This window comes from Cynocephalus volans, chromosome 4 (genome assembly GCF_027409185.1).
Source record: "Cynocephalus volans isolate mCynVol1 chromosome 4, mCynVol1.pri, whole genome shotgun sequence".
Lineage (NCBI taxonomy): Eukaryota > Metazoa > Chordata > Mammalia > Dermoptera > Cynocephalidae > Cynocephalus > Cynocephalus volans.
Genome location: NC_084463.1, coordinates 35623534 through 35639122, shown reverse-complemented (window position 1 = coordinate 35639122; position 15589 = coordinate 35623534). Strand labels below are relative to the sequence as shown.

Genomic DNA, 15589 nt, shown 5'->3' with positions numbered 1-15589 from the left:
TTAAGCTTCATGTAATACCTTCATATTTTGTTTCAAATATTTTATGATATTTATTTGATATGAATATTTAGTTTAATATGCTATAATAAAATTAACTTGAGCATTTACCTTATTTCTATATGGTTTTCTAGTTTTTGCTATTAATAAGATAATTTAAATAAATTATCAGTAAAAAATTTAATTCTTCATTGAAATAATTTTAGAATAAGTGCTAGAAGAGTTTTAAAAATATAATCCTATATGTATATATGAAATAAGACATAATTTTTTTGATATTCTTCTAATATTATATAGTTGCTTCTAGCATAGCATGAGTAACTTGATAGTTCCCCAGTATATGAATATATATGTACACGTGTGTATGCATATATTTTACTTATTTTAGTGAAAAAAGGTGTCAAAACAAACTAGGCAAAGAATAATGTAGATTTCAAGTGGAGTTTGTGGATTTTTCATAACTGATAATTTGAAGATAATTTTACAAAGTTTAATAAAATAAAGATATTATATAGATTTAGGTTGCTTATATAATGGGTGTGTGGTTGTATTTTAAAAGATATTCTTATGAATTCTTACAATTTTTGTGGAAGGAGTATAAAGCTTTGGGGTATCTGTTACTTTCTATAAGTGTGCTGGGTGATTATAATCAGTACCATAGAAGGAAGGATACATTTTTAGAGGTATTTACAAAATCAACACATGATAACATTTATTATTAACAGGGTTTTCAAAATATCGCTTTTCACACTTGGCAAGACAGAAGCTTTGACTGTCTTTCTGCAGAAACTAATAATGTATTTATATTGAAATAGTGAGGACACATAATTCAGGCATTTTTCCTATCCATTTTTTGAAGCAGAAGATTCATTTGAACACTTTTTTATTGCCACCAGAACATCTTTATTCCTAAAGCTATAGATGATAGGATTGAGTGTGGATGGGAGAATGGTATAGAATATTGCCAGGAAATTACCCTGACCTGGAATGTGGTATGATTTAGGTCTCATATATGTGAAACTAGATGGCCTGTAGTACATTACGACCACAATCATGTGGAAGGAACAGGTAGAAAGTGACTTTTTTTGTGTCTCTGATGATTTCATTGGGAGGACTGTGAGGAGAATTTGGACATAAGAAGCAGAGATCATGCAGAAAGGGATCAGCAGGCAAATGATGCTGCTTACGTACACTCCCCTTTCACCGCATGATGAATCTACACAGGACAATTTCAACATAGCGAGAACTTCACAGAAAAAGTGATCTATGGCCCTAGACCCACAGAAGGGAAAATGGAGTGCAAAAGCTGTGTGAACTACGGAGTTGACGGTCACAGCCAGCCAGGACGCTGTGGCCATGAGAACGCTGACATACTCGTTGGTAAGAATCGGATCGTGCAGCGGGTGGCAGATGGCTACACAGCGACCATAGGACATCGCTGCCAGGAGAAGGCACTTGCCACCCAGGAGGGTGAGGGACAGAAATACCTGGAAGCCACAAGTTGCTAATGAAACAGATCTGCTGCCTGACAGAAAGTCAGTGACCATTTTGGGAAGAATGTTGGAAATATGCAAGATATCCATAAAGAGAGATGGCGGAGCAGGAAATACATTGGTTTATGGAGTCATGATTCCCTGTAGATAAGGAGGATCATGAGTGTATTTTCTGTTACAGTCACAATAGAAAGGATAAATGTAAAGGAGAAGAAGACCTGGCTTGTATGGGAAGAAGAGAACAATCCCAAAAGAGTGAAGTCACTGCTGAAGGTATCATTCTTATATCCCATCATCAATTCTCCTATTTTACTTAAGAAGATATAATAAATAAATAAGAATTCAATAGAAAAAGAAGAAAAATGGTGTGAATCTCAAACTAATTTGTATACATCTGCATTATAAAATGAGAATTAGTGATGCATATGCTGTAATCAACATCAAAGAACTCTGCTAATTTTTGGAATAGGAATATTTTACAGTATGGGCATTTATTTTCTTTGAATCAACTGATGACATTCGGTATACTGAGTGGGATTTGAGCTCCATGCAGTCTCAAGGTCTAATTAATTCCATATTTTTTACTAAAGTCTAGTCTTTTCCCAAATGTTATCTTTTCCAGGAGTCTGACACCTGCACACCCTTTTTAAACTCTTAATGATCCCATCTGAACCCTGACTTTGTTGTTCCTCTTTACTCAGATCCTTTTTTTCCCACATTTTTATGTAACATATTATGTAATTAACATATGAGTTATATTTATTGTTTATTGAAATTCTCTCCCACCAGAATTTTAAATTCACAATGGGAGATCTTTCTTTTGTTCAATGGTATAAACCAAATGCCTGCCACAGTGCCTGGAGCATAGCAGTTCCTCCAGAATGTTTGTCAAATATATGAATGCAATGAATGAACCATGAGACTTAATCTTTGCAATGCATTTTCCATTCAATAAATCTTACAGAAATTAAAATGTATAATTTCTTTTCGGGCCTTAAAAAAAAAAAAACGCCACTTTAAGTGACATTACAAGCCGCGCCATTATGGGCCCACAAGGGCGTATTAATGTGGCAGCCTAATACGGCACTAGGAGGAAGTAGGGTGGGGTGTCTGCGGGAACCTTGACTTAGCCCTTATTGGCCAAATATGCACTTCCGTGCTCGAGGTTGCAATAGCTAGGCATTGAGACAGGATGCATGCTCTCTTGACCTTTAAGCTGATAAGATTATGAAAAGCAAGTGCTTGTGTGGTAATAAACGGAACTGCTCGACAGAACCCCCGCTGCGTCTGCGTGTCCTTTAAACCAGGCTGGTTGGGGCCGGCGGTGTGCTCACCTCTCTTCACGACTCTCTTCCCCCGTCTCCTTCCAAAGGGGACAGGAGGGAAAGAGGAATCCCGGGCACTTCGCTCGCCCACCGAAAGGAATGAGGCTAGGGCTGTTCAGGTAGGCCGGCGGTGGACCCGACAATTTCTAAAACTTTCCAAAATAATAAATAACTGTATACTGTAACAAAAAATGGATGTGTGTTTGTAATTTGAAGCATCACCTGTATTTTAAATGTGAAAAGTGAAAGCTATATTTGGTCAAAATCAACAGTGCATCTTTCAAAATATATTTTACTATTGCCTATTGTTTTAACTTGTAGAAACTGAGGCATCATTTATTAGTTCTATAAGCAGGGAATTATAAGTATTAATATTATTTGTTTATACTTTGATAGTGTTTAATTAAATGTTTACTCTATAGTCATTTGTGCACCTCTTGGATGTATAATCTGTTCCTAAATATAAAAAGACACATGTGTACATACATACTTATATATAAATGGTGTAATTCAGGAAAATATTAATCTAAGTTTCTGTCTTTCAATAAGTGGTATGATCATTGAAAATCAACAACAAACAAAAAAATCACTTGCCGTCTTATTAACGTTTATTCATATGTTTGAATAAAATTAGATTAAATTTTTACTTTTTTTGACTTAAACATGGAAATTATATTACGGATAACATATACTTTTTTATATTATCTGTATCTTATTTTCTGAATGTTGAGATTTTTCATTTCGAAAAATTAATCCTTTAGTTCTAGTTTTAGTTCCCTTGAACATTAACACCTGTTTGCTATGATTTTCAGAGTCTTAAGAGATCAGCACATGAAGGAGGCTTGGAGATACATGCATTACAATTAGTCTTGCATGTATTGAGTAGTTTGAACCGCAGTAAAATTTTTCAGTAAAATTTGATATGGACCTATGTTCAGATTTAAGGGCAGTGGTGCCTCTCATTAACTGGTTCATATTTGCAACCCTTTACTGAGGTAAAGACGTTTTATTTTTTTCTCATGTCGCTCTAAATATTCCTTGTTCAATAATATTGAATGTTGGAGAAAAGATATGACATACACTTTACACCCATCTCTCTTCTATAAGCTTGGGGCTTTATCAGAGAATATGCCCTGCACATGATTTTAAGCGTCGAGTTTTTCAAAAATTTTTGGATCAATTGTTTTTAGGAAATCTTATCTGTTCTGAGAGTCTGTCCACTTTTTTATATGTACTCAGAGTTTTAATTTTTGAAAGAATCAATCAGTCAGTTCCGTCCAAAATTCAACTAGTGTGCAATATTCTCCACATAAAATGTTTGTTTGCTATTAAAACAGCTACTTTATTTTAAGAAAACAGAGACTATGGTTATGGAGAAATAAATATAGAACAACATCAGCATGAATCATACAGATCATTTTATACTAAGAAACTCTGACACAAAGAAGTATATCACATAACCTCTAAACAATAACCTTATCTGATTGTGTGTGTGTGTGTGTGTGTGTGTGTGTGTGTGTGTGTGTGTGTGGTTTCCCACCATATCTAAAAAATTCTCCATTCACACACAAGTTATTTGGCTCCCTAAATTATTTAGCCAAACCCAACTAGTTTGTACAGGTAACTAAATTGTTTGATTTTTTTCAGTGGAACTACTTTGGATTTAATATGTTCATTTCAATTGGTGAATCAAACTATTACTAGCTGATTATTGTGCAAATGGTCCACTTAAATTATCCCTACTTTGAAACAATTTTGTAGCTATCAGTACTCTAATCTTCTATTCTAACCTTTACTGTGCTATATTAAAATCATTTCTATCATTTTGTATTTATGAAGGTTCTCAAAATATACTACATATTCATAGATTTACACTTAATCAGACTTCAAAATAGTATTTAATTTTCCTACCAGATCTCTCATTATACAGATAAAGCATATAAAATATTTCTTTAAATTTTGATTTAACTAGAGACCAATTATTTACTAATATTGGTATGACTACACATTCATTTTAAATGGTTATTGATTTGCCCCTACATTAATCCTTTGAATTAAATTTTGAGTGCAAGACAAGTAAGAGCAGAAAACACATCACTTCTGTCTGAAAAAATGTTTATTATGAAAAGCATTTGATATGGATATCCTGGGGAATATTATGTCTGACTGTGCACCTGTACATTTTATATTATATTACAATAACATTTTATTTTTTGAGCTTTCTATAAATTTATAATATCAGTAACTCAATTTACTAGTCATCAATTCTATCATAAAAGTCAGACTTACTGGGTTAGTGATCAACTGTTATAAAAAAAAAAAACCAGCTGTTACAGGTAATTTGCTACAATAATATATCGTAGAAAAGGCAGAAGTCAAACACTGAATTGACCTAAATATGGAAAGAATAAAATCATTATTTTATTGAAAGGAAATTGCATGGATTACAGGTAAATAGATGTATAACAGAAATCACTTAGCCTAGCAATGGGTTTGCTATTTTCTCAAGTAATTATATTAAGGAAATATCAGTATAAGCTATTTCCTTGTGCTTTAAAAAGAAATAAACAGTAAAATGTACTGCAAACACAGTACCCTGAAAATATTTTATTCATTTTCTCTCTCATCTGTACAAAAAAACCAATAAAATATAAAATTTAAAATATAAAATATAAAAAATAAAATCTTAACTGAAGTTGTAATAATTATAACTGAAATTAATGTTTATTGAGGCAAGATAATAGCAGTACCTGACTTATAAGGTCATTCTGAAGTTTAGATGGGATACATTAAATAATAGGGAGAGAGAAAGAGACAGAAAGAAAGTGAGACAGGAGGTGGTTCAGAATGTGATAGAATATAACTTAGTAAAGCAAATTACAATTCAATGAGATGGCTCAGAAGTATATTGTGTACTCACTGCTTAGTAAAATTGGTTCATGAAGTTCTCTGGGGAAGAAAGAAACACAAAAATTGAATGAGTATGTTTACCTTAGATTTCTCACTCATGTAGTCATATACAGATGTTTGTGAAAGAGCAAAGAAATGTTCCTTATTCTGAAAATAATCAGCATAGCTTCTGACAATCCTATGTTGAACCTACCCATTTAATGTTTTAACTGAAGACAATTAGCAGAACTGCTCACAATTTTATTTTATTTCATTTTATACTACCAATTTCCTTTCTAACTTTTCATCCTCACTGACTCATTGCAAGGTGATCATATATCCGTCTTTTGTTGCTGCCACCCCTTTAAAGAAATTCTGTGATTAGTATTTTTCAGTGACATCAAATTTATCATTCCTGTGGATGTAATACCAAGTTCAAATGGCTAAGACAGAAATCAGATCAGAAAATCATCTTCAACTTGTCTTTATCTCTGCCTCCTCCAAACACAAATCACCATCTTCTACATCCTCTGCCTTCGTAAATGCCTCCCATCAGTTATTACCTCTCATCTACTATGTTGTATGTGTGGCCATGGTGGCTGTATGCACACAAAATTACACACTTACAAGGAGATTACTCCATGGTTCAGACCTCAAGCACTTTGCCTTCAGTGTTCTCCCACATAAAACATTGGCCATCGTGCTTGTCACAAAGGATCAAGCTAAGTTTTTTTTCCCACTCAGACTTATTGTTGAATATATTCTCATACAGCAATAGTTGATTAATTTGGAGAACAATCAAGAGATCAGAAAATCTCCTTTGGAGTAGATTTTGCCTGATATAGCTTTCTGTTAAAAATGGCTACACACTAACTATGTATTTGAAGAAACAGTGCGAAAGGAAACCTAAGTCTGATTGGTACTGCTCTGAATTTGGAATTTTGAGTTCTGGAAGCATAACTCCCTTGACCACTAAGATTGCACTAGCAGTAATTATGTTACAAATTCCATGCATCACCAGAAAAAAAAATCATTTTCTGTTATAGATAAGACAGGCAGTGAGGCTTTTGGAAAGGGAGAGGAAATTCGATGCCAAGGGCAATATCAAAGTTGAAAGAGCTCTGCGGACACGTGTAATTCCTTCAGAGGCTAAAAACGGGTATTTAAGAAACGGGCCATTAAAATTTCTCCACAGTCAATCAAAGATCTTTGAATTATTGGTTTTTAATGTAGTTGACTTCAACTGAATGTAAAATAATTTGTGTTAACTATTATCTTATTTGTTACATTTAGATTAATTCTCAGTTTCTGTTAGTGAAAGTGAGTGTAATACACATCATTCAGCCTCTAACTTTTTTATATTTAAGTCAAAGCTAAAATTATGTACCATAGTTAGTAAATTCATATTTCTTTTAAGCTGTTTCAAAAAATTTCAAATGATTATTTTTATCTAAATAAAATTCCATGGTTAAATTGTTGCATTGAATTAATTTTGGAAAATCTAGCCTACTATGGCAAATCTTCAAGATGAAGAGCTTCTTTTTAATCAGTTTACTACATTGTGTGTGTGTGTGTGTGTGTATAATTACAAAAGAATATTGTACATTTTTGCAATTAAAATTTTTACAAGGAAAATATTAATGAGAAATAATTCACAAAATTAGGCAAATATGTTGATCTGGGAGGACAAAAGCTGGTGACCATCTGTGATAATTGCTACTCTTAACACTTTCTTTAGACTGTAACTTTGGTTAGGCTTCAATTTACTATAATTCCACCACATTTTACTCAAAATACTTAGCACAAGTTTTTATAAGATAAAAATTCAAAATATTATAATATTATAAAGACAGTTAAAATAATGACTTGCCTCAAATTTCTCTGCATATAAATACATTTTACTCCTAATACTAGATTATGCTTTCTGGAACACAGTTGAGTATGCAAACACTCTTTGTCACATTCCCTTCATTAAAAAAAAAAATACACACACACACACACACACACACACACACACACACACACACACACACACACACACACACACACACACACACACACACACACACACACACACACACACACACACACACACACCATAAAATCTCCCTACCTTTTTTGGCCATTTCCAGTGAAACTGAAGTATTTGTATTTCCGCAATTTTATCTATCTTAAAACTTTTCCATCACTTGGTTTCTTTCTTCAAATATGAACAGTCTCTTCCAACACTTCTAAAGGTTTCAAGGTTTTCTATTCTCCAAGATTTACATGTAAAATCTTCCCTGCATAAAGACTTCCTTGCTCTTTTTAAGGCTGATGACTCTCTGCATCTCAGAATTGGACAACTGGGCCAGCACATCACGGTTAACCTACAGATTAGCTGTTTGTGTTTATGTTTACGTGTGCTCTCTGTTACTGCCCAGCAATGGGTCTGGCTGCAGGTGTGCCCCAGTGCAACCTCAGCATGACCTGTACATTCCTATGTGCCCTGGCCCCTGATGTGTTGTCATGGCCCCTCCTCTCCCACCACATTTAACCTTTCTTACCAGTTTCATCCCACACAACACATTCTTTCAGGTGCTATCACATTTCACAAATTAGGCTCACTGGCGTATCAAACATGCTGCCCTAATGGTTTGGAGCCATTGCTCATGCCCTTAAAATGTCTTCTTCAATGTCATTTCCATGAGAGTTACTGAGAGGTGTTGGATATTGCCTCAGTTTAGGCATTTCCTTCATATTAGCTGGAGGTTTGCAGGGATAAGGACGATAAACGGTTTGGAAGCAGCAACAAGATGCACAGAAGATACCAACACATGTTAAAGTTCTATAGCTTATGGGAGACGAAACAGCCACCTTCAATAGTGCCACATGGGGACCCACATCCCCAGGGAGTGGCTTGAGAAGGAATGGACACAAACATGCAGAAATGGCTTGTGTGAAAGGAGATGGGGGCATTAATGACAGACTAGAAATTCTCTAGAGTGCAGCAGAAGAGCCTGGGGTGTCACAGGAAAAAGGAGATGGAGTCTATTTCAGCATAGTTTTTTATAAAGTAAGATGAGCAATAAGCATTTGCTGGGGGGAAAAAATGCCATCATTCATTCATTCATTCATTTATTTGTAGCATATTTTATTCCCTCTTCAGAGCCTGAGAGCACATTCTCTATTACAGGATCTGTGTGTGGCCTGTCTCTTATACCAGTAGAAACACTAAGGCAAATCACTTTGTGGATTTTGTCTCAGCCAGCAATTAGAGACCCCTGAGGTTTGAAGAGTAAGTGAAAAAACACACTTATTGCACAGTCCACCTATAATAGAGAGGAAGATGAAAAAGAAATTCACTTTATGTGACTATGCTGAAATTTACATTTGATGCATGGGATGGGACAATTAAATGATCACAAAAAGTAAAGATGTGAGAAAATACAGCAAAGGGCATTTATTGTTTTACCCATAATTAATATGATAGTTAAACATTTGTGAGTATTTTTAAATGTCAGGCAAGTTTTTAAGAATCTTACATTTAATAGCATCTTACATTTATTATTTTATTAAATCATCAAATGACCATATTGGGACCACAGGGATTAATCTCCATTCACAAGGTTATCAGGCTTAACCCAGACTTTAAATCCCGAAGTCCTAGTATGAGAACTCACACTGTAAAATAATACACCATTTCCCCACCAACTTCTAACACTTTCACCCAACATAAAGACCCATTTGGCAACACCTAATTCTTGAGGAAAGTAGAAGAGGCCTGTTTTCTGTGTATGTATGTGGGGGGCCGGGCGTTCAGTCCTACTATGCTAACTTGCCCTTCCCTAACTAAGGGTGAGCCTTTTACAATCAAACAACTGGGTTCAGATTTCTGAGAAACCAGCAAATGAATTTTGCCCTAATAAGTTTGATTCCGTTTTCCAAAAATGAACTTAACATTGAACCTACCTACTAAGGACATGGTAATAAATAAAAGGGAAAACTGAAGGTGAAACAGTAGGTAAAATGTAGTCACAAAGTAAGTATATGAATGAATAAAATATATTTTACATTTACTATTTTTTTGTTATATAGCTATTTTACGACAAGTTAAACATTTTTACATCCTCTGCGTAAGAGGTAAATTCACTTAGTTTTGTCTTTAAAAGAGAATATGGAGATAAAATATGTTTAAAACTTTATTTTTTTCATTGCAAAAGTTTATGGGATACAGTTTGTTGTTTGTACACATGCATATATTATATAATGATCTGATCAGATTATTTCGAATAACTATCACCTAAATACTATTTCTTTGTGGTTAAAACATTCAAGATTCTCTTTTCTGGCTATCTTGAAGCAAACAATACAATATTATTAGCTATTGTCACCCTAGGACACCAGTAACTTTGTAACTTTGTATCAGTTTGCAAATCTTTCCCTGGCCCCCAACCACCTCCTTTCCTGCCTTTGATGATCACTATTCTCTTCATTTCTCTTTTTTTTTTTTCTCTTTTAAATTTATTTTTCTTAATTGACCTACAACAAGAGTACAAATATATTGAGCAAAATATGATATTTGGGGCCGAGCCCGTGGCGCACTTGGTAGAGTGCTGCGCTGGTAGCGCGGCGACACTCCCGCCGCGGGTTTGGATCCTATATAGGACTGACCGGTGCACTCACTGGCTGAGTGCCGGTCACGAAAAAACGACAAAAAAAAAAAAAAAAAAAAATGATATTTGGGTATATTCATACTGTGTGTAATGATCATATCAGGGTGCTTAGTTTCTCCATCACCTAGAACATTTGTCACATATTTTGTTTCAGGAAAATTCAACATCATCTTTACTAGCTATAAAAAGACACACAATATTTTGTTGCTAACTGTAGTCTCCTTCCAGTACATAGAACAGTAGATCCCATTCTTCCTTCCTATCTCTCTAATATTTTGTATCCAATGTCCCCCCTCCCCATCTCCAGCTAGTCTCCAGTAACCACTATTCTACTTCCTGCTTCTACGAGATTAACTTCTTTAGCTTCCACAATGGGTGAGAACATATTGTATTTATCTCTCTGTGCCTGTCTTGTTTCACTTAATTTTCTGCAAGCTCATCCATGTTGCTGCAAAAGGCAGAATTTCATTCATTTTTATGGTGGAGGCAAAATATTTAATGAAATCACCCTTTGATCAAAGTATGCCTGTGTTTATAGGAATAAACAGATTTAAAATATATTAAATTGGAAGAGTTCCATTAGAGATTCTGAAGCATGATGTTCAGGTTTGGGACAAATTCTTAAATCAGCTCTTCTTCACTATAATCTTAACGTGCACTTCCAAAATACTTCCATGGATCTTCAAAATTGAAGCTAGCTCATTCTCCCTTATATTCTTTTTTCTAGACCCTTCTCGTTTTTATATAATGTAAGATAGGAAAAACAATTCTGACTAAAATGCCATTCAATAAAAAAAAAAAGTTATTAAAGATGGGATTCAGATTAAAGCAAAAATAGTGAAAGTAAAAAAAAATTAATTTCTACATGTTATCTTAAACTATTTTCCTGTATGTAATTTTGTATTTAATTTTGTCATTGTAAAGCACATAAATATGTATTCATACGAAAATAGATATGTAAATATACATATAATTATGTCTATTGTAAAATCAAGTTTCTTTAAATGTGCCAAATTTCTTGTTTAAAATTATTGTAGATTTATAATCATTTACTAGCCAAAGATAAGAAATATGCTCAGAACACCTGAACCCTGATATTTTGAAACCCTATTTTTGTCCTTCCTTACCTGACATTTGATATCTCAGCAAAAAGTACCTCCTAGAAAAAAACAATTCAGATTTTCAATGGCATAATTCCTTCAATGGATTTGTAATATTTTGTTACAGTGCTTAATTGAAAGAAACAAATAAACTTATAGTTTCAAACAAATTGGAGAAGTTGAAAAATATGTTACATAAATACATATTTAGTTAAAATAGTTCATCTTAGGCATTGAATTAAAACAAATGGCAGAAATATAATAACAAATAACCCAATATATAGTTTTTTTTTCTGATTTTCTGAATAGTTGTATGAATATCGTGTTTTGTCTATGAGTGAACCCACAGGTTGTCTTCTCTGTGAAAGAATCTACGTTTTGTTTTGTTTTTCAGAGACTAAAACAGACAGTACACAGTTTTGCTAGGCATCTTTAATTAACAATAATTTATTGTATGTTCTCAAAAAGCTAAAAGAGAGATTGAAAGTTTGCATCCCAAAGAAATGATAAAGATTTTCCAAAACAGCAAAAAAAGAGACAGAGAGAAAAAGAAAGAACAATCACAATCATACATTGAACTCTCAGAAGGAGAGAACATAGCTATAGGTACTAGAATAGGAAAGGGGGTGAGTGAGAAACTGGTTAATGGACACAAAAAATGATTATGTATTACAGTGATGAATACATTAATGATTTTGAGTTGACCATCTGTAGAGCTAGCACTGGGGTCTTGAGCTCACAGACTCCTCAAGCCCATTCACAAACCCTTCACATGCAGGTTTATGGGCTAGGTAACCAGCAAAAAGGTCCTTGGAGGCTTGGTTGAAGAAGGAATAATCTTTATTCAGCACACACAACACTATAAGCTAAGCACTCCACAGAGAAACTCAGAAACTCAACTGCTACCAGCAAGGTCTAAAGAAAAACTGAAACTGAGCAGCTGCCAAGAGAGTAAACATGCTCTATTCTTAAACACGAGCTCTCTGCCCCCAGCCTGCTTGAAAACTGCAGAACACAAAAATAACTAGAAAGATACATGGTTGCATGCACTCTAACTCCACCCACACAACTTGTTTACAAGAAATGTCGAGGGAGCCTAAATTATTCTATTTTCCCCACACCATCACATACTGTACACAGCTATTGATAGTCAGCATTGTACCCTACAAATATGTACAATCAATTATGCATCAATTTAAAAAAGATAAATTTTCATAATTATGAATATACTAATTACCTTGATTTGATCTTGGCACATGGTATACGTGTACTGAAATATGGCTCTGTAACCCATACATATGTACAATTATCTTTCAATTAAAAAATAAGCAAATTCCTTTAAAAAATTTAAAAATTTTAAAAAATAAAATAGCATGTTCACAAAAGAAGATACACAACCAGGCAATAAGCTAATGCAAAAATCCTCAACCTCACTTGTAATTAGGAAAATACAAATTAAGGCAAAAAGAGTTCCTCTAGTTACTTACTAGAATTTCCTAAAATAAATAAATACATAAATAAAAAGGTAGTATTGGGAGCAATGGGACTTCACGAACATTGTTGGTGGGAGTGTAAAATTGAAGAACTCTTTGAAAAAAGTTTCCTAAATAGTTCATTATACATCTACCAAGAGAAATAGAAACATATGATCACAAAAAGGTTTAGTCAAAACAGCTTCAAAGTGAAAATATTCCAGATGTCCTTCAACAAAATAGTAGGTAAACAAATGGTGATATATCCAGAAAATGGAATACAAATAGTGATTAAAAAGAGTAAACTACTGATGACTATTGCTACGTCCCTGGAACTGAGAACCTGACTTTTTGAAAGCCCCCACCCTTTGGATTTGTTCATTCCTCTAAATTTCTATCTCCCTAAGTCTCTGTTCCCACCAGCAGGCTGAGCAAGCTGTACACAGCGTGTAACATTGTGACTGTTTCCCTCAGGCAGGCCAAGGATTCTAAATCTGTTCCCATGAGCAAGATGTACTCGGAATAGAACAATTGTTAACTGTCTTCCTAGGCCTAGGTGAGGCCAGACGTTAATCTTAACCCTATAAAAGACACCCAACTGCCTCCCAGGGCTGACACCATTTTTCAGCTCAGACCGGCAGGTCCACTTGCCACTTGCTAGTAAAATCTTTTTTTCTTCCTTTGCCCAGCTGGCTTCTCCTTCCTTGGTGAACTTACAAACATTAAATTGTGGAGGAATCCTTAAAAATATATTAAGCTTAGAGAAAGAAAAAAGATGCATAAAATACCTATTTTTGGTTTCCATTAATAAGAAATTTTACAGTAGGCCAAACTAACAGATGGGGATAAAAATGAGACCAGTGGTTGTACATTAGATAAGAGTTTCACAGGAAAATGGCATGAGGGCCCTTTAGGCCTGGTGGACATTGTCTCTTGATATTCCTTGTAAGTTAGAAGTGCAGGTACTTGTTGCAGTTGCTTTAAAGAAATGCCTCACGTGAACTTTCCACTGTGTAAAAATCACACCTGTACTTGAAACAAATGGCAGCAATTAACCCCTTAAAATTGCTTGAATAGTTAATTCACCCTTTGAACAACAATTCATTATGGGGCATTATATGGATACATTTTATTAAGGATGTATGACTCACAATTTTTAGTATTCCACAATTTGATCTGGTGATGACATCTCAGTAAATCAATCCAAAGTATGGAGATTAGCATGCAATTCAATGTAAAACAGAAATGAAAGATGTACATGTACAGAAGAATGTACCTTCTCTCCAGGAAATCCCACAAAATCACTTTGTATTGTCATGAAAGTTGGGGCAAATTAATGCTTTCCTAATAACGATTTAAGGCGGCACACTGGCCCATCCACTTCCTCAGGGCTCCCTTGACATCATGGTTCCTCAGACTGTAGATGAGGGGGTTGAATGCAGGGGTGAAGATAGTGTAGAATGCTGAAACCACCTTATCGTGGTCAGCTGACCTGTAGGATTTGGGTCTCATGTAGATAAAAATGACAGCTCCATAAAAGAGTCCTACAACAGCCAAATGTGACGAACAGGTGGCAATGGCCTTCTTGCTGGCTTCCATAGAATGCATTTGCAGAACAGCAGTGAGGATGTGACTGTAGGAGGTCAGGATGATGGAAAAGGGAACCAGGAGCATTAACACACAGCAGATGTACATGACATACTCAAAGACAGATGTATCAGCACAAGCCAAGCGCATCAACATGGGAGCCTCACAGAAGAAATGATCAATCTCGTGTACACCACAAAATGGGAAGCTCAAGGCAACAACAGCTTGCATGAGTCCATCAGCTGCTCCCAGGAACCAACACCCCGAAGTCATTCTCAGGCAAAACTGCCAGCTCATGAGGTTGGAGTATCTTAGTGGATGGCAAATAGCCACATAGCGGTCATAAGACATGGCAGCCAGGAGGAAACACTCTCCACCACTCAGAGTAACGAAGAAGAAAATCTGCAACCCACACCCAGCAGAGGAGATGGACTTCGTTCCAGTCAGGTAGTCAGCAGCCATTTTGGGCACAGTAGTGGAAGCCAGCATCAGATCCATGAGGCAGAGTTGGCTCAGGAGGAGGTACATGGGTGTGTGGAGCTGGCGGTCCCTGTAAATCAGGAGAAGCACAAGGGCATTGCCCACTACAGAGGTGAAAGCAATCGTCAGAACCATCGCAAACAGAAACTGGTGCGTTCTGGTGGTGTTAAAGAGTCCTAGGAGAATGAAATATGTGGTGATATTCCCATTTTCCATGATTTCAAACAGGAGTGACACTGCAAAAGAAGTAATCCATGAGAGACTTCTTATTATTTACAACACTCTATGTGAAATACACATTTCTTGAAAAGCATTTATGTGAAAATGATGAAACCTATTTTGAATCCCTCATCTGCCTTTTGCAAAAAATGTTTTAACTTTAACATAAGATTAACATTTTTTCTGATTTTGAAGGTTTTTGGGGTGATTATTTCTGTTTGAATATTGATTAATTGGCATATTGAATCCAAATCATTGATAAATTGCAAGTAACAAATCTGATCCCAACATAAATGGATGAGAAGGAAATTATTCACAAACTTTCATATACTTTGTAGTTTATATTTTGTTTGCTTTACATTATGCATAGTC

At 35.0% G+C, this 15589-nt stretch overlaps 2 protein-coding genes across 2 annotated transcripts; both read right to left on the bottom strand.

The window, feature by feature from the left end:
- Positions 1 to 839: 839 nt before the first annotated feature.
- LOC134375976 (olfactory receptor 2AJ1-like) lies at positions 840 to 1783 on the bottom strand. The gene is given in 2 exon segments (XM_063094689.1): positions 840 to 1582; positions 1585 to 1783. Coding segments are annotated over 2 exon segments (942 nt in total).
- A 12492-nt stretch (positions 1784 to 14275) lies between these two features.
- Positions 14276 to 15241, bottom strand: LOC134377061 (olfactory receptor 2T8-like). Its single transcript, XM_063095678.1, has one exon. The coding sequence runs from the start codon at positions 15212 to 15214 to the stop codon at positions 14276 to 14278; it is 939 nt and encodes a 312-aa protein (XP_062951748.1). The 5' UTR covers positions 15215 to 15241.
- Positions 15242 to 15589: the final 348 nt, after the last annotated feature.